The 27,093-nt window shown below is 38.0% G+C and overlaps 1 protein-coding gene across 2 annotated transcripts in view; it reads right to left on the bottom strand.

Moving 5' to 3' along the window:
- Nucleotides 1-27,093, bottom strand: part of LOC127623723 (ras-specific guanine nucleotide-releasing factor RalGPS2-like) — a 161,535-nt gene that overhangs the window by 92,953 nt on the left and 41,489 nt on the right. For both annotated transcript variants that reach the window (XM_052098197.1, XM_052098199.1), the window contains exons 2-5: nt 16,255-16,337; nt 13,750-13,882; nt 13,488-13,592; nt 7,559-7,609 (exon numbers count right to left, since the gene is read on the bottom strand). In XM_052098197.1, coding sequence (XP_051954157.1) covers nt 7,559-7,609; nt 13,488-13,592; nt 13,750-13,809 — 216 coding nt within the window. In that variant the 5' untranslated portion in view covers nt 13,810-13,882; nt 16,255-16,337. The remainder of the gene's footprint in view (nt 1-7,558; nt 7,610-13,487; nt 13,593-13,749; nt 13,883-16,254; nt 16,338-27,093) is intronic.

Raw genomic sequence — 27,093 nt, 5'->3', positions numbered from 1 at the left:
AAGCAGTCAAAGTGTGCAGCATTGAATACATTGTACAAGATTGTGGTCAAGAGAGTATACTTTGATATAGGGGTGCACCAATCGATCAGCCACCGATCAAAATCGTCCGATCTTCTTAAGCCTGTGATAGGCCGATCGTGCCAAGAAACAGGGCCGATGTTTTTTGCAGCACACAGGGAATCACACATATGCTTTCTCAGCCCTTGATGCATGACAGAGTGGCCTCTGGAGGGTGAATTGTTCGCAAATCTAAGTATTCACAAATGTAAACTTTCAGACATGCTGTAATTCAGATGAATCTGCATGTTTGTTTTTAAAAATGTATAAGAATTACAAATGTATGAAAAAAAAGTAGAGTTATTACAGTAGTAATTCTAACTTGCTGCACTGTGAGCACGGAAATGATGGAGACTGCAAACAGGTATAAAAATGTATTAAATAAACAAATAAACATGCATATACAAATCTGAGTATACGTGACAAACATACACTGTGGAGCGATAGAGACTGTTCAGCTTCACTCTCTTCAATATGCTCACTCACGGTGTTAATCAAACACGCGCACTCTCTCTAGGTGCTCTCAATTTCATTAGTCACTCATCTCCGCGCTATTCTGTGAGAATCCCAAATTAAATCATATTAATGATGGTCACTTTACCACTAATCACAGCAATTAAATTTTAACCATAACAGCACCATGTATTTGCTTAATTAGTTATTTGTGTTACAGCAAATTGCCAAAGACAGTAAAGAAATCATAGATATAAATGATTTCTCACTGGAGCAGTTTTAGAGCTTGTAATGGATATATTTTTCTTATTTTTTAATGTACCTCTGCTGTGTGTGGTGCTCTCATGGTTTTTACTGGTTGCCAGTATAATAACAACTAAACTATTCAAAACTGTTTCAAAACTAAATAAATAAATGTTATCAATTCACAATTCATGTAATTTTGGTAACATTCTAAAAAGGTTCCATTCATTAACATTAGTTAATGCATTAGGTATCGTGAACAAATAATGAACAGTGTATTTTTACAGCCTTTATTAATTGTAATGCTAGTTCACAAAAATACAAGTGTACATTGTTAGTTCATAGTGCATTAACTAATGTTAACTTAAAAATGTAATAGTATATGCTGTAACTAACATTAAATTAATTAGTTCATGTTAACTACAGTAATGTTGTTAAATAATGTTAACAAATGGAACCTTTTGTCCACAGTTCTTGAACAGATCACTTCTACAGAACGCTACAACTTTCAACATCCAGATATGCTCAAACTAAGATAGAGGCCAGATCTCTTTCAAAAAGTCCATCAAGAAACCAACATCTGTACCCAACTGTAATGGGGTTCAAGGAATGCTTGGGGAGTAGGAGGATGGGACCGGCTTGACAACACATGTAGATATTTATTGAATACAAAACACTTTTCAGTGTCACACACACAAAGGGTTTACTTTTCAGCTGTCCCCAACACACACTCTGCTTTCAGCAGACACACACAACACACAACACACACCTTCATGCATCTCTCTCTCCCCATCTGCCACTGTCTCCTCTCCTTAAATACTCCCACCACCTCTTACAGGTATCTCCTCTGCCCTCTGCCAGACGACAGCTGCTCCTCCCAGGCGGATGACTGTTTTCCTCAGTCCCCTCTTTAACCACTTATCTTCCCGGATTTGCTCTGCCCAGACATCGCTCGGCCCCACCCTGCTCGCCACACAAACTGCTACTCATGTTGGCTAAATCAATCCTAGAGATATAAAAATCAGAGGTTAGTTCTGTAACATCTTCCAGAGACCCAGATACTCATTTTCTCAAAGAAAGGACAAGCAATTTTCCTCTCTCCTCTCCATGTATGCAAGCATTGTTGGGCGAATTCCATCCGTAACACAGCTGCCAAGACAATCAGATACAAACAAGGCTGTATAATCAATCAAACCATCAAATGACAGAAAACAGAAGACCTAATTACGCAAATGACTGTAATTACCATAAATTATGGCAATAAAATGTTACGCCAACCGTAATAATTTTCCCCAAGCACATTTAACAAACTGTGTAACATTTAGTCCCCCCGCAGTCTCCTTGATTTTGACTCTTGCCTTTAGAAAAAGCTCCAAATGCTACATTAGCATTCACTGTGTGGTAGCCTCATTAAATGCCTTATAAATCACGGTTTGTGTGGCTGAAAGCCAAAACTTACAGACAGTGGATACAACATGCCTGTTATAAAACCTTCAAAGAGGAGAGAGAGCAAGAGTGAGAGAGCAAGAGTGAGACAGAAAGATAGCAGACAACACGGACGACGGTGAACGGGGAGCAAGGCCCAAATGTCAATAAGCAAAATAGCCAGTTATTTCTTTTGTGATTCATAAAGCTGTTTCTACTGAGTGAGCAGCAGCAGCATGGACAAGCATAATGTTTCAAAGGTCTGAGGACAGTCTATCATAGACGGCCAATCATCAGTTAGTGTGTTCGTGGATTGTGAATGGTGCTGCACTTCTAGTACTATGTTATCATTGAGGTACATTGGGCTTCAAAAGGCCACTTGTGAAAAAGCTTCTATTGAGCATTTTTCAAGCTTTTTTTCTTGATTACAATTTATATCATCAATATAACAATTTGGGAGAAAAAAAAAATTGATTATTGAATGTGAATTTGAGAATCAATGGAAAGACATCTGACCTTTCGTAAGATGGCATTAACATAGCCAGTGTCAAAATTGTGTAAATGGAGTGGAGTGGTGGTGGCGTAGTGGCTAAAGCACTGGGCTGTTAATCAGATGGTCGCTGGTTCTAACCCCACGGCCACCACCATTGTGTCCTTGAGCAAGGCACTTAACTCCAGGTTGCTCTGGGGCGATTATCCCTGTAATAATTGCACTGTAAGTCGCTTTGGATAAAAGCGTCTGCCAAATGCATAAATGTAAATGTCTGCCAAATGCATAAATGTGTAAATGTCAATAGAAAAGAAATGGTGCAGAATATTAAAGGAATATTCCGGGTTCAATATAAGTTAAGCTCTATCGATAGCATATGCGGTACAGGGTTCTATTTTCATGAGTGCGCATGAAAATAGAGCCGTTTATGCTCTTTTCATGTCTTATCCAATTTTCGTGAGAGTGCCAATTCTAAGTACAATTTTCGAGCCAGTGCAAAGCGCAAGTGGGCGGTACTGGGATTGTTTGCGCTATTGTGGTGTATGCGCACAAACTGTGGGTGTATTATATATAAATGAAGTTCAAAAGAGTGCAACATTTGGGTTCTGGAAGTAAAAATCCCAATATTTTTTTCCATAGATTAATTGATTTTTAACAATATCTTTTAAACCTTTAAAGACCGACCTACTGTCAGCTCCGAGGTTGTTAGTCCTTGGTATATGTTTCTGTTGAAGCCATCTATCTGCATTATTTCAACTTCATTGTTAAAAATCACATTAATTAGCAGAATTTCTGGTCAACAACTACAGTACCTGTCGTACAGCAGTGAAAGATCCACCAATCAGAGAACCACAGCCAAGAAAGCACGCGAAATAAGGCCGGAAGCGTCCACCCACTTCAATGACCCACTCTCAAATGACGCAAACGACTTATATATTTGTGTATAAAGGAATATCTCGCAATAAACAAACTTTATTGTTCCTACACTTATAATCAACATCCTAAAATGTAAAAGGTTCATGCTATACAACCCTTTAAAGGAGGGTTTTAAGGAAAGTCTATGGAAGTAATGAATGGTAAAAATACTTCTGGAAAAAAGACACTGAATAAGTGGGTGGTGCACTGTTGCGCTCTATTTGCCATTTTGCTGACAAATAGGTTGTCGCGCTAAGATGTCTGAAAACCACATCTTAACTCGCTGCCCAGTATAAACTCAGTTTCTGCATTTGCAGTTTGGAGACTCCACCAGCAGGTGGTAATACCGTTAAAAATATAATTTAACATCAAATTATGTCCCTGATGATCAGAGTTGTAGCAGAGTTATTTTTCCATCTGTTGTCTTCCGGTTTCCTCCAGCATCTTCACAAGGTCCTTTGCTGTTGTTCTGGGATTTGCACCAAACTACATTAATCTCTAGGAGTCTGAACAGTAGGATGGCTGCATGGTCCCATGATGTTTATACTTGAATACTATTGTTTGAACAGATGAATGTGGTACAGGGCTAGACAATAACGACTGCTGATGACCCGGGGCCAGTGTGATAGATGTTCGGGCCAGTTGCTAGATTTGTCACTTGCCCGATAGGGCCAGTGCTGCATTTATACTGTTAGCGTTAGCAGACAATGAGCGAGAGAGCACAAAACATACATGGAGTCTTCTAACAGAGCACTCGGAGATGAGAAAGCGTGATTATATTTAGCTTGCAATGACGCGCGAGTGCATAATATTCCTGGAATCGGTGAGGAACAGTCTCGTGAGCGCACGAGCATGCAATCACAGAGAGCACTCTTTTAGAACTGTCCTCACTTATTTCCAAGTGCCTTGGCAGCAACCATCAGTGTTATTAGGCCTTTTTTATGAGGGCTCCAGCCCCCCCTAAAATTATGTAACTGTGCAATCAGCATGCAAATGTTCTAAACAGCTTGTTTGAATCGTGAGGCACTTTGGTTGCTTTTCGCACATGTAAAGACTGACTGTAGCCAATAGCATTGAGTGTGGGCTGTGAAGGAGCATATCACTGGTTTGAGCCACTGAACTAATACGCCCCATTTCCTCATTCAACATATGAATGAGCAATGATATATCTTATTATGACCGATTGACACGCTCGTTTCGTTCAGTAATCCCGTTTAACAAGGAAAGAAAGGAGCTGGATTAATTAAGAGTAAAGGTGACTAATGACATCAGGACGTAATTAAAACCTGTAATTACTTTCAGGCAATGTTGTCTTTTTTGTATATTTCTTGATGGTCATGCACAGCAGTTCAAAAATTATAGGCTTTGTTGTCATTTGCAGGTAAAAATCTTATGTTGATATTTAAACACTGATAAAGTCTCTTAGTACTGTATACATACTGGTTTGAATAAAGTATAATTAGACTGGTTTCAGCTTCTGAGCTTTATCAATGGTTTAATAACTCAAAACACATGAAAGATGTTGATTTGCTGCCACCTAAGTGTGATTTACAGATATGGTTATCTGAATGAATCGGTAAACAAATTTGAAGGACACACACACACGCACGCACGCGCACGCACGCACGCACGCGCGCGCGCGAATAATGTACAAATTTAGCCATTTCTGAAGGAAATTGGTATTTAATTCACCAAAGTGGCATTCAACTGATCAAATTACAGTCGGGACATTACTGATGTAAAACAACAGCACCATCACAATTTGAAAAAAGTCATTTTTGATCAAATCTAGACAGCAGCCATCACTCCAACACCTTATCCTTGAGTAATCATGCTAAATTGATCATTTGATACTAGTAAATCACTTGCAATTATATCAAACACTGCTGAAAGCTATTTGATATGTTAAATTAAGCTTAACTAAACAACAAGATAAGTACATCAGAGTCTCTAGTTTGAGAAATAGATGCCTCACATGTCCTCAGCTGACAGCTTCATTGAATTCTACCCGCTCAACACCAGTTTCATGTACAACAGTAAAGAGAAGATTCAGGGGTTCAGGCCTTATGGGAAGAATTGCAAAGAAAAAGACACTTTTGAAACCGCAAAACAAAAAGAAATGTTTAGAGTGGGGAAGAAACACAGACATTGGTCAACATGGATCTTAACCCCATTGAGCTTTTGTGGGATCAGCTAGAATGTAAGGTGCGTGAGAAGTGCCTGACAAGACAGACACATCTATGGCAAGTGCAACAGGAAGTGTGGGGTGAAATGTCACCCGAGTATCTGCACAAGCTGACCGCTGGAATGCCAAGAATCTGCAAAGCTGTCATTGCTGCATGTGGAGGATTATGAGAACTTTGTAGTTTAAGAATTTCTGAAAATCTTTTCTTTTTTTTTTCAAATTGTAAATGGTAGTTTTTCACATTATTAATGTCCTGACCATATTTTGTGGTCAGTTGAATGCCATTTTGATGAATAAATGTACCAATTTCTTTCCATAAGAGTAAAATCTGTGTGTGTGTCAGCATCCAAATTCTGACGAGAATCACATTTTCTATACATATAAAAGGAGTGTGTAAAAGAAATGTGAAGCTACTAAATTTATAAAAGCACATTTTAATTCTTCTGTTAAAACTCAATATTTTTTTGAGCTGTAAAGTTGTTTAAACTGGAATTCCAACAGTCATTTTAAGGTTTTTAATGTTGACATTACATCATTATGGCAACAAATTTGTAGAATTGCCTATAACTTTATACAGAAAACTTTAGAAAATGATTTTATCACACTAAAATCATGTTCACATATAGTTTTGTGGCTATACCTTTGTGAGTATGTAACGATTGGTCTCCATTTACTTCCATTGTAAGTGCCTTAGTAAGTAACCCAGATTTATTTATTTTTTTAAATAAAAGGAGAGGCAAGGTAAAATAATTTTTTGTGGTGATCAATATTGTGGCACAAATGCTGGAATATTCCATTAAATAATTGTTGTTCATAACACATTATAAAAACTTTTCTTTGTTTTAAAGTTTGCAAAATATTAACATGGTTCTTATTTATAGTAGTGAACTGATATAGGTTTTTCAATGGCTGACACAGATACTGATATTTGAGCAGGTATGCAGATAAGAATGCTGATATACATAATACAGTTTAACAGCAAATCAGATGTACACAATTTTATGCATTTCATGCAATATTTACTCAAATTTGCCAAAACATAAAAAAAAAGCACTATGTTGACAATACATTGACAAATCTATTGGTAGATCTTGGAACTGATGCACGTTAAAGTTAACACTCTTGTTAATCAGCCAATCAAACATGGTTCTAAATCGCAAAAATGTAAAATATCTTCCAATTAATCGGCCTGTCAGTACTTTTTAAAGCTTAAGTTTTTCATTTCTTAAATCTTAAAATACTTGCTCCAATCCCTGCTTAATACAGAGACAACTACCAGTCAAGTAAACGATTTGTAGGTTGATATCCCTGAAAAGTATAAACACTGGTGCACTATCAAAACATTGCAAAACACTGTATCTACCAATGGTGTGAGTTTTACTTGACCAATGGTTGATGGAGGGTGAAGATTCGGGAAAGTTGTCTGAAAACATCCACTTTGAAATTCAGTTTAGTGATGCTAGTGGTGCAGAGATGACACACTCGGCTTTAAATGCTTTCTTAATGTGAAGTTCAGCAAAACTGTAAGAATACTGTACTTTAATAAAGCACTGGACTGATTTAGACTGAACTGATTGGGACCTTGAACACAATATATACGTGATCTTAAGAGCTGGTGTTTGTGGGTGTTGCCTTTTAAAGTATATTCTCAGTGTAGTAGTGGGCAGAAACCTTTCACTGTGAACTCACTGCCTTCTGCTGGGAAACTTTGGAACTGCAAGAGCACTAATGATCGAGATAAAGTCAGTGCTGAAAAAGAAGTGTGTGTGTGTGTGTGTGTGTGTGTTTACCTCGGGTTGGATAGCTTTGAACACTGGAGCATCCATAAGAGTGATCTGACCCTGTAGATGAAGACATGACATAAAAAAAAAAATATTACCTTTTAAAAATTTTCACAACAAAGAACCACTTAACCAGAGACAGTTTAAAGGGAAGTACACACAAATGATCTTATCATTTACTCACCCTCATGCTATCCAAAATGTGTATGACTTTCTTTTTTCAGCAGAACTCAAAGATTTTATTTAGAAATATCTCAGCTCTGTAGGTCCTCACAATGCCATGGTGAATGGTGATCAGGACTCTGTAGCTCCAAAAATCACAAAAAAGGAAGCATAAATGTAATCCATATGACTCCAGTGTTTACGTCCATATCTTCATAAGCGATATAATAGGTGTGAGTGAGAAACAGAAAATATTTCAGTAATTTTTTTTTTTATCTAAATCTCCACTTTAACCTTCACTTTCAAATGTGAAAGTGAAAAAGTGAAAGTGGAGATTTAGGGTTAAAAAAGGACTTAAAATGTAATCTCTCTCACCCACACCTATTATATTGCTTCAGAAGATATATATTTAACATCTGGAGTCATATGGATTACTTTTATGTTTACATTCTGTGCTTTTTGGAGCTACAGTGGTCTGGTCACCATTCAATTGCATTGTATGGACCTACAAAGCCGAGATACTCTTCTAAGAATCTTTGTTTGTGTTCTGTTGAAGAAAAAATTCAAACACATTTTGAATGGCATGTGGGTGAGTAAATCATGAGAGAATTGTCATTTTTGGGTGAACTATCCTTTTGAGGAGCAATTCGTAAATAAATGCATGAAATAAATCACAATGCTTAATGGGAGCTGTAGGAATGAAGTTCTGCCTTTAAAAAAAGGGCAGATGGCTCTTTTTACTGAAAGATATCACCTGGCCTTTTTACTCCACAATGTGCAGGTGCAGCCTAATTTTTTTTTGGCTAAAGCAGCATAATTTTGAATACCATTGTTGTCAGGGTTACTGTTACTGAAACATAATCTTGGGAAACAGTTTTGGAGATTTCGTCTATCCCTATTGAAGTAGATAGCAGCTGTACTGATGATAATCTACAAAATTGCTGTTCAGAGGGGATATCAAGTTGGCCGCTAGATGAACCCATGTGTTCAAATGAAGACTTTGCAAGGTCTCCACAATGTAAATAGCTTCAAATCAGGACTACATTTCTAAAAGTCTATAGACAATGAAAGGTTTCTTTTTGGGGTAAGTTTACAGGTATGTAGCATAGCGAAAGCTCTTGCTTGAACAAACGAGCGACTGTGAAATGAGCTTCTCATTATTTTCACTGAAAATAGACCAAATCTTTTTTCGCCTAAACCGATCATATGCCTTCAGAAGACTTGGAATATGACACACGAGTTACATGGACTAATTTTATTATACTTTTGTTTTGTTTTCTTTTTTTAAAGTGAGGCACTATCCACTACCATTGTATAAGATCTTATTAGCGGTAGCGCCATCTTTGATTTTTAACATGAAAACGAGACTGTGAGGGATAGACTTAATATCTCTTCAATGACACGCATGGAACAAAGCTGTATAAAGCTAATATTAGCTTTATACAGCTTTGTTCCAAAGATATCACTCTTTTGTCAGCGGAAAGATAAAAAATTTTAAAACGTTCAGTTACAGTACAGAGCCCATTGAGGAGACACAGCCTTCGCCTCGTTGTCATTCCCACCAAAAGTCAAAGATGCCGCTACTGTGAATAAGATTGATTGAGAAGGTAACTATTCTTTAAATTATGCTTCGCTTAATTTAACAGCAACAGAAATCAATGGGAAGTGTATGTGTGCAAGCGTGATCGAGAAAGTATGTGGGCGCCAGTTAACGTAAAACGACTTCTTTGGTTCTACACGGTGTCTTAGTCACATGAATAATAAATTATGTTTTGTCCACTGCTCAACTATCATTCACAGGACATGTTCTATGCATGCATGATTTCATGTGTGTGGGGTCACTGTGAAGTATGTGTGTGCATAAATAAAATGAACTTTCGAGGAGGCTGCTCATCTCAGTGTGGCATGATGTACTGTATATAGGTTAATAGGTTGGGCCATAAATAAATAAAGCCCAGAAAGAAACTTGGTACCCCAGATAAAGATCCGTTCAGACAGGCGTGTACAGAATCGGGTCAGGAAGTCTAGATAAGGCCTACTAGAGGTCAGAAGAACACAGAGAGCACCCCCTTGTGACACTATGGGAAACATCACTGGTATTTGTTACACTCTTTATATATACATTTATGCATTAGGCAGCTGCTTTTATCCAAAAGCATTCATGGTATACTTTTTCTACTTGAATCCATTACTTTGACTTTGCTAGCACAATGCACTACAAGTTGAGCTACAGGAGCAAGAGTGTTTCTGTAAGCCAAAAAAGCTGCTGCTTGATTTTTGGACATTCTGTCTCGCAATTTGCCCACAGAGACACACTGTCTGCTTTTATAAATAAAACAATACCTCCATGCAGGTAAAAAAAAAAAAAAAAACACACCGTAGGATCCAGTTTGCCCTATTGTAGTGGCGAAGATTGTTTCCATGGTTACCACACACACATAAAATGTTAAAATTGAACAGTAAGATTCAGAGCTTTGCAACAAGATCACAAAATAGAAGTGGAAGAACAACATAAACTCCATTCTAAACCTGAAATGCTTGTATGCATATGTACAATTATTAAAAGAGAAATTTCCTGGAAAACAGGATCATTCTTGCTCTTTTGAAAAAAAAACATATTTGATGTACTTGGTGTGTACATCACAAACTAGGCTACAAAAGTGTGTCTTTTGAACTTGTCATGGTCAAAATGCCAGAACTCCGTATATTATATCGCCCATTTTTAAATCAACACATTTTCAGTACAACACATTTTCAGTGATCAGGGCTGTCAATTTAATGCATTAAATCAAGCTTAAATTGGTTCAAAGGTATGAACATTCCTTTTTACAGAACTTACATATGGATCGGGGGCAGGATTAGTTGCGTTCATTTTTTTTGTTTTTAAAAGGCACTGTTTTCTTATATAATAAGGAATGATCATACCGTTGGACCAATTTATGCTTGATGTACCACCTTGATGTAGCTTTAGGGGGCAGTCAGCACAACTCCAGCTGAGCCAGGCACACACCATGCGAGAGCAACTTTTAGCACAGCATTTTAAACTACGTTTAACTTGACACATCATTTATGACTGAAGACACTGAAACTGGTGAAGCACGACGCAACCAAAGTGAACGTCCATTTGACGCGTGAGCACATAGACCAACAATTAAAAATAGCGCAGAGGGAAGTAGGCCGACAATATGGTTATGTTCAATGAAATGGAAATAAAACAAACAATATTTTGGCTTAAAAGTCACTTTTTGTCTTGAAAATACTTAAGTTGTCCGCTGCCACAATATATGTAAATTATGTAATGTATTTGAATTATTTTATTTTATAATATTGATTATTTATGTTATTTCTAATTATTTTAGTAAGTTTTTTTTTTTTTTTTTACACAAAATCATCTTTACTTGTGGGCCTTTTTCAGTAAATATCGATACATATTGATTCATTAATAGGCACATTGTGTAATTACTTTGATTAAAACGTTTCATGGATTGACAACCCAAAAATGAAAATGTTCTCATTGTATACTCGCCCTCATGTCATCTCAGATGTGTATGACTTTCTCCTGCTGAGCACAAAAGAAGAATTTTAGACCAATATCTCAGCTCTATAGGTCCATACAATGCAAGTACATTGTATGGACCTATAGAGTTGAGATATTCACCTAAAAATCTTCTTTTGTGTTCAGCAGATGAAAGAAAGTCATGCACATCTGGGATGAAATGAGGGTGAGGAAATGATGAGAGAATAAATTTTTTTGGGTGAACCAATACCTTTGAGGAGGCAATTCGTACAAAAATTCAAAATTCAAAGATTGACAACCCAAGTAAAAATGTATTATGATTTTTCGATGAATCATAATCGTCATTTGAACAATCTGATGATGGGTTCTTAAACACACAAATTCTTTCTTTAATTTACTTTTTTCAATGGATGCAGAGGTAATTTACATACGCAAGTCTTACTATAGAAGTCGTAGTAGCAAAAGTGTATTAATTTAATTCTAAGTGACAAGCAGTTTGCAAGATATTTGAGTAACATTATTTAAGTGAACTTAAGGGAAAAATGAAATACAGTACTGTATAAAAGTTTTAGGCACTCATGAAAGAATTTTGCATAATGAGGATGTCTTAAAAAAAAAAAAAAAAAGAGCAAAAATTAGTTTTCATTTATAAATGAACGTCATACAAAGTCCAATAAACATAAAAAGGTAAATCAGTATTTGGTTTGACAACCTTTGCCTTCATAACAGCACCAATTCTCCTAGGTCCACCTGGACACAGATTTTCTTGGTTGTTGGCAGACAGGATGTTCCAAGATTCTTGGAGAATTCAGCACAGTTCTTCTATCTATTTAGGCTGTCTCAATTGCTTCTGTATCTTCATGTAATCCCAGACAGACTCAAAGATGTTGAGGTCCCGGCTCTGTGGGGCCATGCCATCTCTTGTAGGGCTCCACGCTCTTCTTCTTTTCAATTCTAAAGGGAATGTTCAAATCTAAAATTGATATTTCCTACTAATACACTAAAAGCAGAATATATAAAACCGTTTTAAGACCAATGTTTTTGTGAAACATATAATGAGCTTAAGACTTTTGCACAGTACTGTATGTCCCCTAGAGGTTTTTTGTGACCAGTATTTCAGCCCTGGGATCAGCATATCTAACAACAGTTCTTTCTCTGCATGCTCAGCTCAGAACCAGGTTCTCGAAACGTCATTTAAGTCCAAGTGAATCACACCAGATTGCCATTACTTGACTTAAAATAAGAATACACCATCAGGCTCCTGTGTATCTGTACCTCAAGTTCAGAGGAGATTTCTGTTTGAAAGAGTCCTTAACCCTTTCCCCGCCAAACACGGAATTTTCCGGGTTTCCGTGTTTTAGGTGTTATACGGTAAGGAAGACCCCTGCGCATGTTTTGAAAGAGTACGCAACTCTTTGATCAAAGAAACAGACTGCGATCGTCTCAAACATGAAGAAGTGGAGTATGAGAAGCTCAAAATATCAGACATAAAAATGCCTTTTTCTCAGCTTTTTGTCTGAAATGTTGTTTTTTGACAAAACCTACCTCTGTTCAAGTCGCAATAAAAAAAGAAGAAATGAAGATAAAATAAAATCGTTTTTTTTTGCCTAAAAGCAGAGGCTCAGATCTTTATTGTGATATATAGCATCTTCATATATTCATGGAAGAAAATATTCTGCGGGCCATTAAAATTTAGCGAAAATCGTCAAAAACCCTGGCGGTGGCTGGCAACTGTTTTTTAAAAACGCTGGCGGGGAAAGAGTTAATTACCGGTAGAGAAGAGTGTGATAGCACTTCTCGGATTCTGGTATGTTTAATTTAAACTCTAGAGGATCGCGGCCAACATGTCTGACTGCCAGCAGTTCATTAATTATTACTTGAGCCGTGCTGAAGTATTTACTACTCGCCATCAGTGCTCATTTCTGCTCCTGCCCTTCATCTTTTCATTCGCTTTCTCTCTGTCCCAGTTTCCAGGTGTTTTTCTTCCATTTCTTTGAATAAAATTTAGGGGACTGAAACTGAAAAGTGTGCAAAAAACGTGATGCATTAACAAGCCTAAAGTTGTTAACCGTTCTCCCCAGCCAAGATGCTTAGGCTGGTCTGTTTTGATGGTTTTAGTGAGGTTTGGGGCACTTGCAGATGGCCAGACCAGCTAGCACCATACAACAGTTACTTATTCACCTTTACAGCAACTAAGATCAGCAAACCGTTTTTGTTTTGTCTCCCCCCACCAGCAGGGAAGAGGAAAGTTTGACTTACTGCATATTCCTCTGGCGTCACCTTCAGGACATCAAAGACCACAGCATCAAAACTCTTCAGTTCTGATGGGCCCTTCTCACTGAGGGACTCAGAACTGCTGCTCCTCTGGAGAGATGGAACAAAAGACAGGATAGATAGAAAGAAAGAGGTGATGAAAGATCTACAAATGAATGAAAGTTTCCTTACAAACCATACAGGACAAGGTGAAGTAGGCAAACAGTAATTTTTCCATTGGGAATGATGTTTGTGCACGTATGCTGACCTCCGATGCCGGGGCCATGAAGGGGGAGATGCTGGGCTGGCCATTGGGGACATTCATCATTCCCAAACCATCAGGCACTATGGGAAGAGCTCACTCATCATTGAATTCTTCATCAACTCGCCTGTATGGCCCCCTGCACACAAAAAACGTATACTTGGGCTGGAATAGAAGCAGGCTAAATCCCTATACAGGATTAGCTTTATAAACTACGTTTGAGTAACAATTTTTATCACCCGATATCTGTGATTTCATCAGATCAGAGTCAGATCTTACTCTGTCAGTAACTGTTCTGACCGATTTAGCACAAAATGGATTGGACTGACTCACTTGTTAATGTCAATAATTTTTAAACGATTCATTAAAATAAATTACCATATATCATTCATCTTTTTTCTTTTTTTTTTTTTTTTTTTAAATCAAGCAACACTGACTATTTATGTAACAGGTTGACATGTTTATCCATTTATTGTATTATTTTACGGTTCTACCTAGTCTATGTCTCATCACACTGCTTTCAGATTTCTAACTCACAACTTCAGTCAAATCTAATTTATTTAGCTCAGATAGCCTTAGTCACCATTGACTTTCTTGGCATCTTGATAAAATGAAAGTGAAAGGAGACTGATGCCTTTATATTCCACTGATGAAAAAATGAATACAGGTTACAACAAGGGGGTGTGTAAATGATGACAGGAGTATTATTTTTGGGCAAAATACAGTACTGTGCAAAAGTTTTGGGCAATTGTGAAAAACTTTCAAAGTGAGGATTTCTTACACAAAAAACAAATATGTCAATAGAAGGTGTAGCACCATCTCAAGGATGATCAGAAGAAATGGACAGCACCTGAGTTAAATATATGAGTGTCACAGCAAAGGGTCTGAATACTTAGGACCATGTGATATTTCAGTTTTTCTTTTTTAATAAATGTGAAAAAATGTCAACAATTCTGTGTTTTTCTGTCAATATGGGGTGCTGTGTGTACAATAATGAGGAAAAAAAATGAACTTAAATGATTTTAGCAAATGGCTGCAATATAACGAAGAGTGAAAAATTGTAAGGGGTCTGAATACTTTCCGTACCCACTGTAGGTTGTTTCTTGGAGAATTCGCCAGTTCGTTTATTTCAATTACTTCTGTCTCTTCGTGTAATCCCAGACTGACCCGATGTCCAATGGGGGGTTCTGTGAGGGCCATGCAATCTGTTGTAGGGCTATCTGTTCTTCTATTCTATTGTATTTGCAAATGTAATGGGAGTTTGGGAGTATAAAATCTATATACATTTCTATTTCTATTGACATACTAAAGTGGCAGTAAAATAACCAGCCTTTTGCACATTACTGTATCTCTTTAATTATATTATAAAGTGTTGCAATGAAAATCTAACCTCTTACATTGGGGGTCCAGAGGTCTGCTCAGGTTGAAAACTATGTATTATATGCCTTTCTACTGCAGGGATATTAGTTGGACAACCTTTCCAGGGAAGAGTACCAATATATTTCCTTTATTTGTACATTATGTTCCTGACTGTGGATTTATAGAGGCTTTAAAAAGTCTTTCGCAATGTTTTAGCAATGCTTTCCAGCATCGGTAAATCTTTTCCAGAAAACCTCAGTATGCCGTTTTGGCCGGAAGCCTGATTCATAAACATGTCCTTAAATGTCTACAGTCAAAGTTTGTAAATGGCAAAACCCACTTGATTTTCATTTAATTAATTTTACTCTGCTGAACACCTGTATGGAGCTGATCAATATTGTGTGAGTTGAGAATATATGGGGAAGGGGTTTAAAGTGTAACAATATGTGTGCTTATTTGATCACATCTTGGATATTTTGGATAGACCTGAAACACACGTATAAGCCTCGTCTATCTCTAACATCCCTACTTCAAAGTATTTGACCCTGTTGACATGCATTGTATGGACCTACAGACCAAAATCTTCATTTGTGTTCAGCAGAAGAAAGTCATACACATCTGGGATGGCAAGAGGGTTAGTAAATGATAAGAACATTTTCATTTTTGGGTGAACTATTCCTTTAAGTATGCAAGGCATAAAAACACATGTACATGATCAATGAATGAATGGAAGAATGTGCTCAGTGTGACCGTTCTGTCAACTGGGTTGAAACTGTCACACTGGCCCCAGGTCATGATTATAATTGAGCCCTAGGATGTGTTATTGTGAATCAATGTAACCCTACACCACCAGAGGACCACATACTCTGCATCGACAATACACACATGACTTCTGGCCTCACTATCAAAATGCTGCCTTTAACATTTGACTACATGTGAAACAAAATGAGCAGGTGTTCATACTGTTATGGGCCCAAGAAGCAATGTGTGTTTCAAGAGTGAACAGGTGTTATTGAAGCATTCGTATCTGCGTATGTGAGGTTTAGAGTTTGTAGTAGCAAGTGTTGTGGAGTTAAGACTTCATGCTTCCAAACTGCACAACTATTTTACAAATTGTACAACAAAACCAACACATGCACAAAAACATCTTACTTGGCGTATGTCAAATGAGCATAGTGACGGTTGTGTCCTCCCCTTCACTCTTTTTTCACTCTGAATCCTCTGCTACAAAAATTCTGTTGCAAAGAGAGAGAGAGAGAGAGAGAGAGAGAGAGAGAGAGAGAGAGAGAGAGAGAGAGAGAGAGAGAGAGAATGAGAACATGTGTTACTTGGCCAAATGTATCTTTTATCACATCCAGAGGACTGGCATACTTTGTGTTTCAATGGACAAGCCACTAGGTGGAGCTGTATATACACAGCAAAGAGAATTCATTCATAGAGGGCCTTTAAACATCAGCAGCTGTGTGTTTGTGGAAGCAGGTTGTGGCTGAACTTTCAGAGAGTTCAGTGTCAGATAATTTAGAGAGGACTGTAAAGGACACGGCTATAGAGACCAGATGCCACTCAAAGCATTGCATTGTGGGTCAGACTTACGGCCTGATTCAAAGCAGAACATCATGCTTTTTTACCTCACATGCATACAAATAAACCTTAAAAACATCACATGTCTTTAGATCAGCATAACATTTTAGCAAATTAAGGAGAACAATCTTCCTCATTCTATACAGACTGCAGGCTGAACTGAAACCATTTGCTCCAGTATGTCAAAAAAATAAATGCATATATTTAACACAATTGAAAATTATCTCATCATTTCCTCACCCTCATGCCATCCCAGATGTGTATGACTTTCTCTCTTCTGCTGAACACATTTGAAGATTTTTAGAAGAATTTTGGTCCATACAATGCAAGTGAATAGTGACTAAAGCTTTGAAGCTCCAAAATCCACATACGGGCAAGATAAAAGTACTCCAGACGACTCCAGTGGTTAAATCCATATCTTCTGAAGCAATTTGATAGATGTGGGTGAGAAACTTTTAAATAGTTAGTTAACTATTCAACTCTATTTTTACTATACATTTTTCTCCCTGCTCAATCTCCACGTCAACTTTCACATAGTTTTCTTCTGTTTTTGGTAATTTTACATCCTTCGCGCATATCAACCCCTAATGGGTATGGAGGAGAATTTTTGACAAACAATTACTTAAATATTAGTCTGTTTCTCACCCACACCTATAATATCATGTCTGAACACATGGATTTAACCACTGGAGTTGAATGGATTACTTTAATGCTCCCTTTATTTGGATTTTGGAGTTTAAAAATGTTGGCACCCATTTACTTGCATTGTATGGACCAACAGAGCTGAAATATTCTTCTAAACGTCTTAATTTGTGTTCTGCAGAAGAAAAAAGTCATGATGATGAATTTTTTGGGTGAACTATCCCTTTAAGTGTTTAAAGAGTTTAAGCAACTCAAATCATAACACCTGACTTACTGCGAAAATTGTAAAAATGTAAACATGCTCTGTTATTTGTCAACAAGATTGCAAATCATGCAATACATATTAAAGAATAAATGTTTTAATTAAACGCTTGTATAACAGACCCATCTTACACTTATTCCAATATAAATAGCTTGCTTATAGCTCACTTGATTGAGTGTTGGACTTTGAACTTGTCGACCTCGGTTCGAGTCCAGCCAAAGACACACAAAAGTGAAAGTACCATAGAAGCGACACAAAATGATGTTGTTGCTTCAGGAAATGTGCTTTTCATGTCAATTTGGGAATTTAAAACATTATCGGTTAGGGTTAGGTGTTTGTTAAGGGTAAGAATTACCCTTAACAACCTTACAGAGGTTGAGTGAGAAAAAACGACTTTTCAGATTCGGACAAATAAAAATCACAAAGTACATCTTTGTGAAACAACTTTCCACAGGGAAAACCAGCCCTGCCCGAATAGGGCTATAAAAAAATAAAAAAAAGGTGAAAAATATTTTAACGAGACTTTACTTTCTAGAATTCCACAGTGCTAAAAGTTCCTGAAGTTGAAGCACCCATCCAATCAATATTATTTATTTCAAATTACATTGGTATAATTTATTAATTTATAATAACTATAAATTAAAAATTAAACTGTGGTTTTTAAAGAGTTTAAAAGTTGTAATACTTTTTTTTTTTTAACAAATTGTATATTTTAGGTTGTTGATAAAACTTTCAGCTCCCAATGAGTGCAGCACTTTGGCTGGCAGACATATCACCCTTCAGCTCTCGTCTGGTTACTCACTGAACCTAAGCAGGGTTGAGCCTGGTCAGTACATGGATGGAAGACCTCCAGGGGAAACTAAGGTTCCTGCTTGAAGAAGTGTTAGTGAGGCCAGCAGGGGGTGCTCACCCTGTGGTCTGTGTAGGTCCTAACGCCCCAATATAGTGACGGGGACACTATACTGTAAAAAGGCACCGTCCTTTGGATGAGACATTAAACTGAGGTCCTGACTCTGGTCATTAAATGTCCCAGGGCACTTCCCAATAAGAGTAGGGGTATAGCCCTGGTGTCCTGGCCAAATTGCCCCCATTGGCCCTTTTCAATCATGACCTTCAAATAATCCCCATCCATTAATTGGCTGCATCACTCTACTCCCTCCTCTCCACTAATAGCTGGCGTATGGTGAGCGTACTTGCACACTATGGCTGCAGTCACATCATCCAGGTGGATGCTGCACATTGGTTGCGGCTGACGAGAGTTCCTTGTTCACTATGTAAAGTACTTAAGAGTATAGTGTCTGAAAAGTGCAATATAAATGTAACATTTATTCATTCTTATTTCACTTTAAAATGATAATAAACATTTAAATCCATTCCACATTTTGTACCTTTAGAATCCGGATGTTTATTTTTTTACAAAAGTAAGTTCTGCATCAATAATGTTACCATGGCAATAAAAGGATGATTCTACAGAAAAATGGCTTAAAACGGAACAAAAAACTTTCTTATAAAACTCGCACCTTGATTGTGTGTAACTGGTGACCAGTGTGCTGATCAGGCAAACTACTGGATTAGAACATGTCACACAGTTCTGCACAGACAGACATGTGGTTCCATGGTTGACTGATGGTTCCGATTGTGCACCTTCTATAGATCGAAAAGGTGACACAGAAATTCTTTTCACATGTGCATCTTGTGAGGTAATTTTGAATTTGCATGGCAACTGTGACAGGAATGATTAATCTGTGAGATCTTGGAATCACGAAGATTGCTGAATGAAAGGTGGAATGGAGTGGTGGTGGTGTAGTGGGCTAAAGCACTAAACTGTTAACCAGAAGGTTGTCGGTTCGATCCCCACAGCCACCACCATTGTGTCCTTGAGCAAGGCACTTGACTCCAGGTTTCTCCGGGAGGATTGTCCCTGTAATAAGTGCACTGTAAGTCGCTTTGGATAAAAGCGTCTGCCAAATGCATAAATGTAAATGGAATGGAGCTCCGGATGAGAAAGAGCGTAGGAGGTGTCACTGTTGTCTTATTGCAGCCTGTCGAGGAAACAGTGTAACAGAGAAAAGAGACACTAAGCCTGAAGGAATGAACAAGTGGTTGAACAACACCATTTTCCCCGCCTTCGTTTGCCCTTAACCGAGGTGTCCCATAAAACATGCTCATCCATCTTTCTTCTCCCTATAACTTTTGCTGTCTCTTCTTTCCTGCTTTGTTTTTCCAAGTCAGTACAACACCTTAAAATTCTGCCTATGGAGGCAGCTCACTAGGTTTTGGAATGGAGCACAGGCCTACAGGCTATGACTTCCTGTACAATCGTACTGTTTTACAAAGTGTGTGTTTGCAGAGAAAGCTGGTTAACCCTCTTTTTCCAATTATTTTTCATGAATGCACACAGAGACATTTTTCTCTGGGGCCCCACTGAGCATTGTTCATCCATATTTAATTTGACCTTCAGTGAAGGAGAAATAAAGCACACCCGATGGAATTTGCCCTAGGGGAAGCGATAAGAGGCAACCGCTAAAATTTAAAATATTATATTTTGTGATTTAGCAATTAAGGATGAATAAAAGGAGCAAGTATGTTCCTGTACTGTCTCTATTTCACTTTAATAACAACATGTCCACATATGTGTGCATGCATGCACGTCTACTGTCTCCATTAGAGAACAATGGACGCTCCAAAGAAAGACAGGGACATAAACATACAGTGACAAAAAAATATAAACAAACTATTTCTGTCTGACAGAGTGCCTACAAACTAGACCTTTCAAATAATAAAAAAAGAAGTCTTCACTGCAAACGCCAGTTGTGGAACATCTCGATGCGATGAATCTGTTGATTCTGTGATTACTTTTGCAGTTCCAATTGCATCTCTAGTAGTGCAAAATTACACCCTTCAGCTTTAAATACAACACGTTACCCAACAAACATGTGGCCTTGGAAACCGGTTACATATCTGTATACAAAAAAGTTTCAAATGTATGCTAGTGATAGACCGATATATAGGCTAGGCAGATTATTCAGCCAATATTTCTCCATTTTGTAATTATCGTATTGGCCAAAAACAGTGCTCAATTGGCCGATAAACAGAAGTGTTAACTTTCTATTGTGTCACTTATAAAAATCTACCAAAATATGTCAGTGGATATCAAATTTCTATTTTCAAGGTTTCGTTGTTCAAGCTTAAGCAAATTAAAGTAAATATTGTATAAAAGAGGGGTTCGTTTCACTTCAGAGCTTTTGTATACTTGATTTGCTGCTGTTAAACTGTATAAGGGCTGTGCAAAACAAGCAATTTTTGTAATTGACTAGGCAGATTCCCTGACTGTTAGAATTGGATTCAGCAGTCGAGTAGGAATGTTTACCATCGACCAACAGCACAAGAGAGACAACACCCTCCAGCTATTTAAATCATTGTCAGAGTGAACAGCAGGATTCATTAGCATGTAGTAAGGCTGGGCAATTCCATCCATCCATCCATCGTCAACCGCTTATCCTGTGTACAGGGTCGCGGGGGGCTGGAGCCTATCCCAGCTAACATTGGGCGAAAGGCAGGGGACACCCTGGACAGGTCGCCAGTCCATCGCAGGGCCACACATAGACAGACATACACTCACCTCCACATCCACACCTAGGGCAATTTTTGGAGACACCAATTAACCTAGCCTGCATGTCTTTTGGATGGTGGGAGGAAGGCTGGGCAATTCAAATAATTTAATTTTCAATTACGATTTTGTCTTCCAACAATTATGAAAACAAGATAATCCAGAAAATAATTATTGTGCTGCATTCCTTTTTGCAATTAAACAGCCCAACATTATATCTTTAAAGCATCCTTTATTAAAGTTAAATGAATAAGGAAGCGGGATCATGAATATAAACTCCAAAACGGACATATCTCTGTGCGGTCAGTGCTATCAGTGATAGTCTATTAGATGAGTGAAATGACCGGGGAACAGAATCTTCCAGTGAATCTGGCGTGGGGACACTCGTCACTTGCGCATGCATTTGCTGCAGCTAGATTATAACATGATGGCTCGTGACATATTGAATCATAATATACACTATCAGTTAAAGTTTTGAAACATTTTCTCATTTTTATTATAATTTATTACATTTTCTTTCACATTTTAGAAGTATGAAATATCATAAATGCAACTATGTCAATTATGTTGTGACTAAACAAAATCCAAAATAAATCAGAACTGTTATATTTTAGCATCTTCAAAGTAGTGTAACCCGATCACACACACACAAGATGAGACAGTCACAATGTTGGATGAAACTGCTTTTAATGTTTATTAAAAGCAGTGCAGGCAAAAGTACAAAACAAGGGAAATCCAGTGAGAGTAGTCGAGGGGAGCGTAAGGTCGGAAGCCGGGAAACAACGATATAAACAAGGGGCAGATCTAATGAGGGAGGTGAACGATAAGCGGGGAAAACAGTTAACAACTAGAGGCTGAAGGACAAGACGAGACTAGCGGGAACAAAGACAGGGAACGAGAGAGTTGGCAAGCTAAACAGGTAATCAAACAGTGGGGAGGTCAAAACTAGACCGAGACTAGCAGGGGCAAAACTAGACGAGACTAGCAGGGGCATAAACACGGGAATCTAAATACATACAATAACCAACCCGAGTGAAGCGAAAGGGTTGTGATATATATAGGGGAAGGTGCAGGTGTGAACAATGAAGGTGACTGAGGCGAGTGCAGGTGAATCTAATGTGTGGGGATAGGATGCTGCGTGAGTGTAGGTGGTCATAATGTAGGGGTGATTGAGAAAGTGCCGGTGGTCATAATGTTCTGGCCACCGGAGCGTGCATGCTGAACATGAGTCAGAGGGGAGAGAGTTACTGGCGAGAGCTCGTAATTGCATAAAGAGCGTGAGTGCTCGAGGGTGGAAAAAGAGCGTCACGAGCTCAAGGGGGTGGAGCGAGGGAGCGGGAAGTGAGCACGCCATCGGAGTGGCAAGCGTGAGCCTCGAGGAAGCGAGGGATGGGGCAGAGGAGAGGGGTTCGTGACAAGTAGTCACCCTTTGCCTACAATTTGCAGACATGTACTCTTGACATTTTCTCAACCCACTTCTTGAAGTATCACACCAGGATGCTTTTTTTAACGGTATTGAAGGAGTTCCCATCTATGTTGAGCACTTATTGGCTGCTTTTCTTCATTATTTGGTCCAAGTCATCAATTTCAAAAACTTATTTTTTTAATTAAATTTTAGTTTTAAAATGAAATAAATTAATATGTTTGCACAAATTTATTTTTGTCAACAAAATTAATTTCAAGCAATTAAGCATACGCCTTCAGATCAAAAGATTTTACGATCATGAGAAACACATCAGTCAGGTGTTTCAAAATGTTTGACCGGTGGTGTATGTCACGTTCGTTGTGTGTAGCTTATCATGAAGAAAATGGGCGATATGCAGCTCTATTAAGAAGAGAAAGTTTGTTTTTTTTGAGTTAAAGATGGATCAAAGTGAATATAAAAAGGTGAGTGTAGTCTTAGCACATTATACACTGGATATACAGGTTCATTATAAGTCTTTTTTGTCTTGTTTTGCAAAATAATATCCAAAACTTATTTTAAACAACATACAATTACTTTAGGATCTATACTGCAGAGGAAAATAATTTTATCTGAGAATTTAGAATACAATATTTAATCAGGGCTCGACATTCACGCTTGTGTGGGACAAGTGGATTTTTGAAGGGGCAAGTGAAAGAGAATTTCACTTGCATGACCAGACAAAGACTGATTAAAACGTCAATAATGAAAAAATAACCGGCTATATTTGTGATAGGCTAGGTCTGTGTCACTTATTAGAAAGTTCATATTCTTATTCTGCTGTTGAAAGTGATCCAAAGCATGTCATTTTATAATTCACTAGTGATCTAGTAACGGCTGCACCCTGTTTGATTGACAGGCGGCGTATGTGTGTGTGCTGAGCATGCGCATGTATTCCGAAAATGCTCACACTAATGTGCGCCTGAATGGTCAAATACATTTCAAAATTCCACCAAAATGCCCGTCTTGGTGAGTTATTCATGTAAACCCAAAGAGTGATGTCTAATGAGAATGCAAACAGTGGATTTTTATTCAAATCTCAGACTTGTATGTATAAATGTCAGCTAATAGACCTGCTGCTGTCTACTGTGTCATTATAATAATCAAACAACCATAACAAGGAAACGAGAAAATCTTTCACTGCTTTTGACTGGGTAACTTTAGTAGCTTTACAAAGTATTAATGCATTACAATACAGTGAAGATCAGTAGTAGTTTTATGTTGCATGTCATTTTGAATGTTTACTTGAATGCTTGATAGCCTACAGCTGTTAAAAAGCACTGAATTTTCTTAATTTGTTCTATTATATTTAATCTATTTCTATTCATTGCTGTTTTTTAATGTTATTTTATTACTGACTGTTTATTAGTCTTTAATAATTACTTGAGAACTTGAAAGCATTCTTCCATAATTAACAAATTAGTTATTGTTATTATTTGCTGTGGTATAGAAGCTGGTATTGAGAATAGACAAATTTGGGTATTGTGATAATGTAATGCATTTATTGTACATGGTAGATCTAGCTGCAATAACATGATGAAATATAGCTGCAAGTAGCAATTGTCAGGGTTCAAGCCTTTTAAAGGGTAACTAAACCCTAAACCAACTTTTTTTAGTTAATGATCTGTAAGAATGGGGCTTTATTAGTACTGGTCATTGATTCAAGTAATTTTTTTGACATTTGTGTATAAAGTGTTTTAATTCTACAATATATGGTGTAAAAACATCTGAGTGCTGCCCTCTTCAGGTTGAGCGGTGGCTACTGCAGTTGAATTTTCCTATTGGCTGTTTGCGGTGCTCGTGATGTAGCGGTGACAGCTGGCGTAAGCAGGTTCCAGCTCACCAGGCCCTTGGTACGAGCTACCATGCCCATGGCAGTATAAAAACCATCTCGTTTCGTCAAAACCACTGTAGCGAGTCAGGAGTTGGAATTGCGAGTATTGAAAACGATCAGGATAGAGTATTTTAGCATCTATTTAGCATAGCATTTATATAGTTATTTAGATTATTTAGTGTAGCCTAGGTAGTTAATTAGCATATTTGTTAGTGTAGTATTGTTAGAAGCATAGTTATTAGCATAGTATTGCGTCAGTTAGGATAGCTTCAAGTTAGCGTAGATTATCTGTATTTAGTACAGTGGTCAGGATGGTACGTAGGTGTAATGTTGCTGGTTGACTGTATTGCTTTCCATATAGACTTGGAAATTAGGTGCCAGGGGTTGCACGTCCTTGTTCTGGAAGACCGCGAGTTCCCGCCTAGAGCTGTAGGAGTGTGCAAACTGCATTTTACGCGGGATTGCTTCTCCAACGCAATGGAGGTGGAAATGGGCTTCTCCAAACAGCTCAGCTGAAAGCTGACGCAGTGCCAAACGCTGCTCCTCCTGCATGGACTCCACCACCTCAGCGGCGTCTTGAGGTGAGTGATCATATATATTTGAATCACAATTTATGGTTAGGCAAAAGTTAATCCTCTGGGGCCGACAAACGCGCATTCGCGATGCGGGAGTGTTAAACGTATTGCACCCTTATACATTGTATTACGGTATTGCCTGTATAGTTTTATTTGGAGGTATATGTTTTTGTACATGATGACGTTACGCTTTACGTCACATTCTTCTAAGTTGAGAGAACAGCTAACTGATGTTATGTTCAAGTGAAGCTTGCTAAATAAAAATCCTGCTAAAAGGATAAACATTACTGAACAGCGTTTCGTTTGTTTTTCCTGCACGCGAGTGAAGGTGAATGCGCACTCGGATGCTCAACAGGGAGTTAAAACCGCAGTTTGAGCCAGCGGCTCGAATTGATATGGCTCCGGCCCTGTGTCCACAGAATGCGCACTCGGATGCTCAACAGGGAGTTAAAACCGCAGTTTGAGCCAGCGGCTCAAATTGATATGGTGAAGGTGGGGGAGAAAGGTCCTCGACTTCAAAGGACCGCTCCGTGGCAAAGCTACTTGCATTACTCCAGTCACTCTCCATTTTAGAGTCTGACAGCAGCTGTCAATTAATCTGTCACTACGGGTCTCAGGTGCACGCCCCCCCGCTCATCCCCGCCCTCGGTTCGTCCCCTCTATCCCCGCTGGGGTCTGCCCACTTTGAGCATTTTTCAAATATTGCTAGTGGGTGGAGTCAGACTCTGAGCAGGGGTTTAGTTACCCTTTAAGAACTTTCAAGGTATGCAAAAAGGTATGTATTTGTATATGCACTTTTTAAGATGCTGAATTTGCAAACTAGTGTTAAATATGACTTATGTTTTGTGTTCAACGACCCTGAAACAGGATAATTGTTATGGTGGTCATTTTTTTTTTTACTTTTATAAAGCCACAAAGCCCCAATCTCCAAAAAGGTTATAGAACTTTGAATATTTATTTTAGGAATTATAGGCTTTTGGATACATTTGGTCAAACCCATGTGATAAATGCAACCCCTAAATAACTAAAGTTCAACTTTTTTTTTTATAATTATTGACCTAGGGAGTCCTAGATGCAGTTCACAATAGCAGGTAACATTGGATAATATACAATAATTTAAACACCATATATACAGCCATTTTGCTGAAATTTGATTGGCTGCTGGCGGTCATGTTTTTTTATTTGTCCGAGTCATGTTGTAGAATATGTTAGCATTTGGCCCCTACAAGAAGCATACCAATTTTCAACTTCATCCATAATCATCATCATAATCAGATCATACAGTTGCAGAGTTATGAGCATTTTTTAGATGTAGCGCCGCAATTTTTGATGCAGACTCAAAATGTGCCGTTGTTTATATGTATCAAGTTTCGTAACATTTGACCTTTTCGTTTGGTAGATATTGGTCAATACGTACAAAATGGAAGACGCCTGACCAATTCATTGGCTTATATCTTCGCAACGCTTCGACGAATCAAAATTCCTTTGATAACTTTTTGTCAGGAGGGTTCATATAGACACACCAATTTTTGTAAGAATCGGATATATGGCCTAGAAGGAGGTCAAAAAAGTAGTTTTTTTTTTTTAGTTTTTTATTTAGTATAGCGGAAACATTTGATCAAATGTAATAAAAATTAAGATATACATTATGTTGGTGCAAGGAATTAGAGGAAAATAGAATTTTGAGATAATTCAACCAAGTTGTGGAGTTATTGGTGAAAACATAAATGTCCTTGTTATAGCACCAGCTTGTAACCAATTTTGATAAAACTTGGTGCACAGCCTCATTCTGACACAGTCTACAAAAATCGCAAGTTTCGTAACGGTCGGCCATTCAGATTTGATGTTATTAGCTGCTGAAATTTGATTGGCTGCTGGCAGCCATGTTTTTTTATTTGTCCGACTTGTATTGTAGTATGTTTTACCCTTTGGCCCCTACAAGATGCATACCAATTTTCAACTTCATTGATTATAGGGTTGCGGAGTTATGAGCGTTTTTTGTTGTTGTAGTGCCTCCTATAGGCG

This window comes from Xyrauchen texanus, chromosome 30, assembly GCF_025860055.1.
Source record: "Xyrauchen texanus isolate HMW12.3.18 chromosome 30, RBS_HiC_50CHRs, whole genome shotgun sequence".
Lineage (NCBI taxonomy): Eukaryota > Metazoa > Chordata > Actinopteri > Cypriniformes > Catostomidae > Xyrauchen > Xyrauchen texanus.
This window is presented reverse-complemented; position numbering and strand designations above follow the sequence as displayed.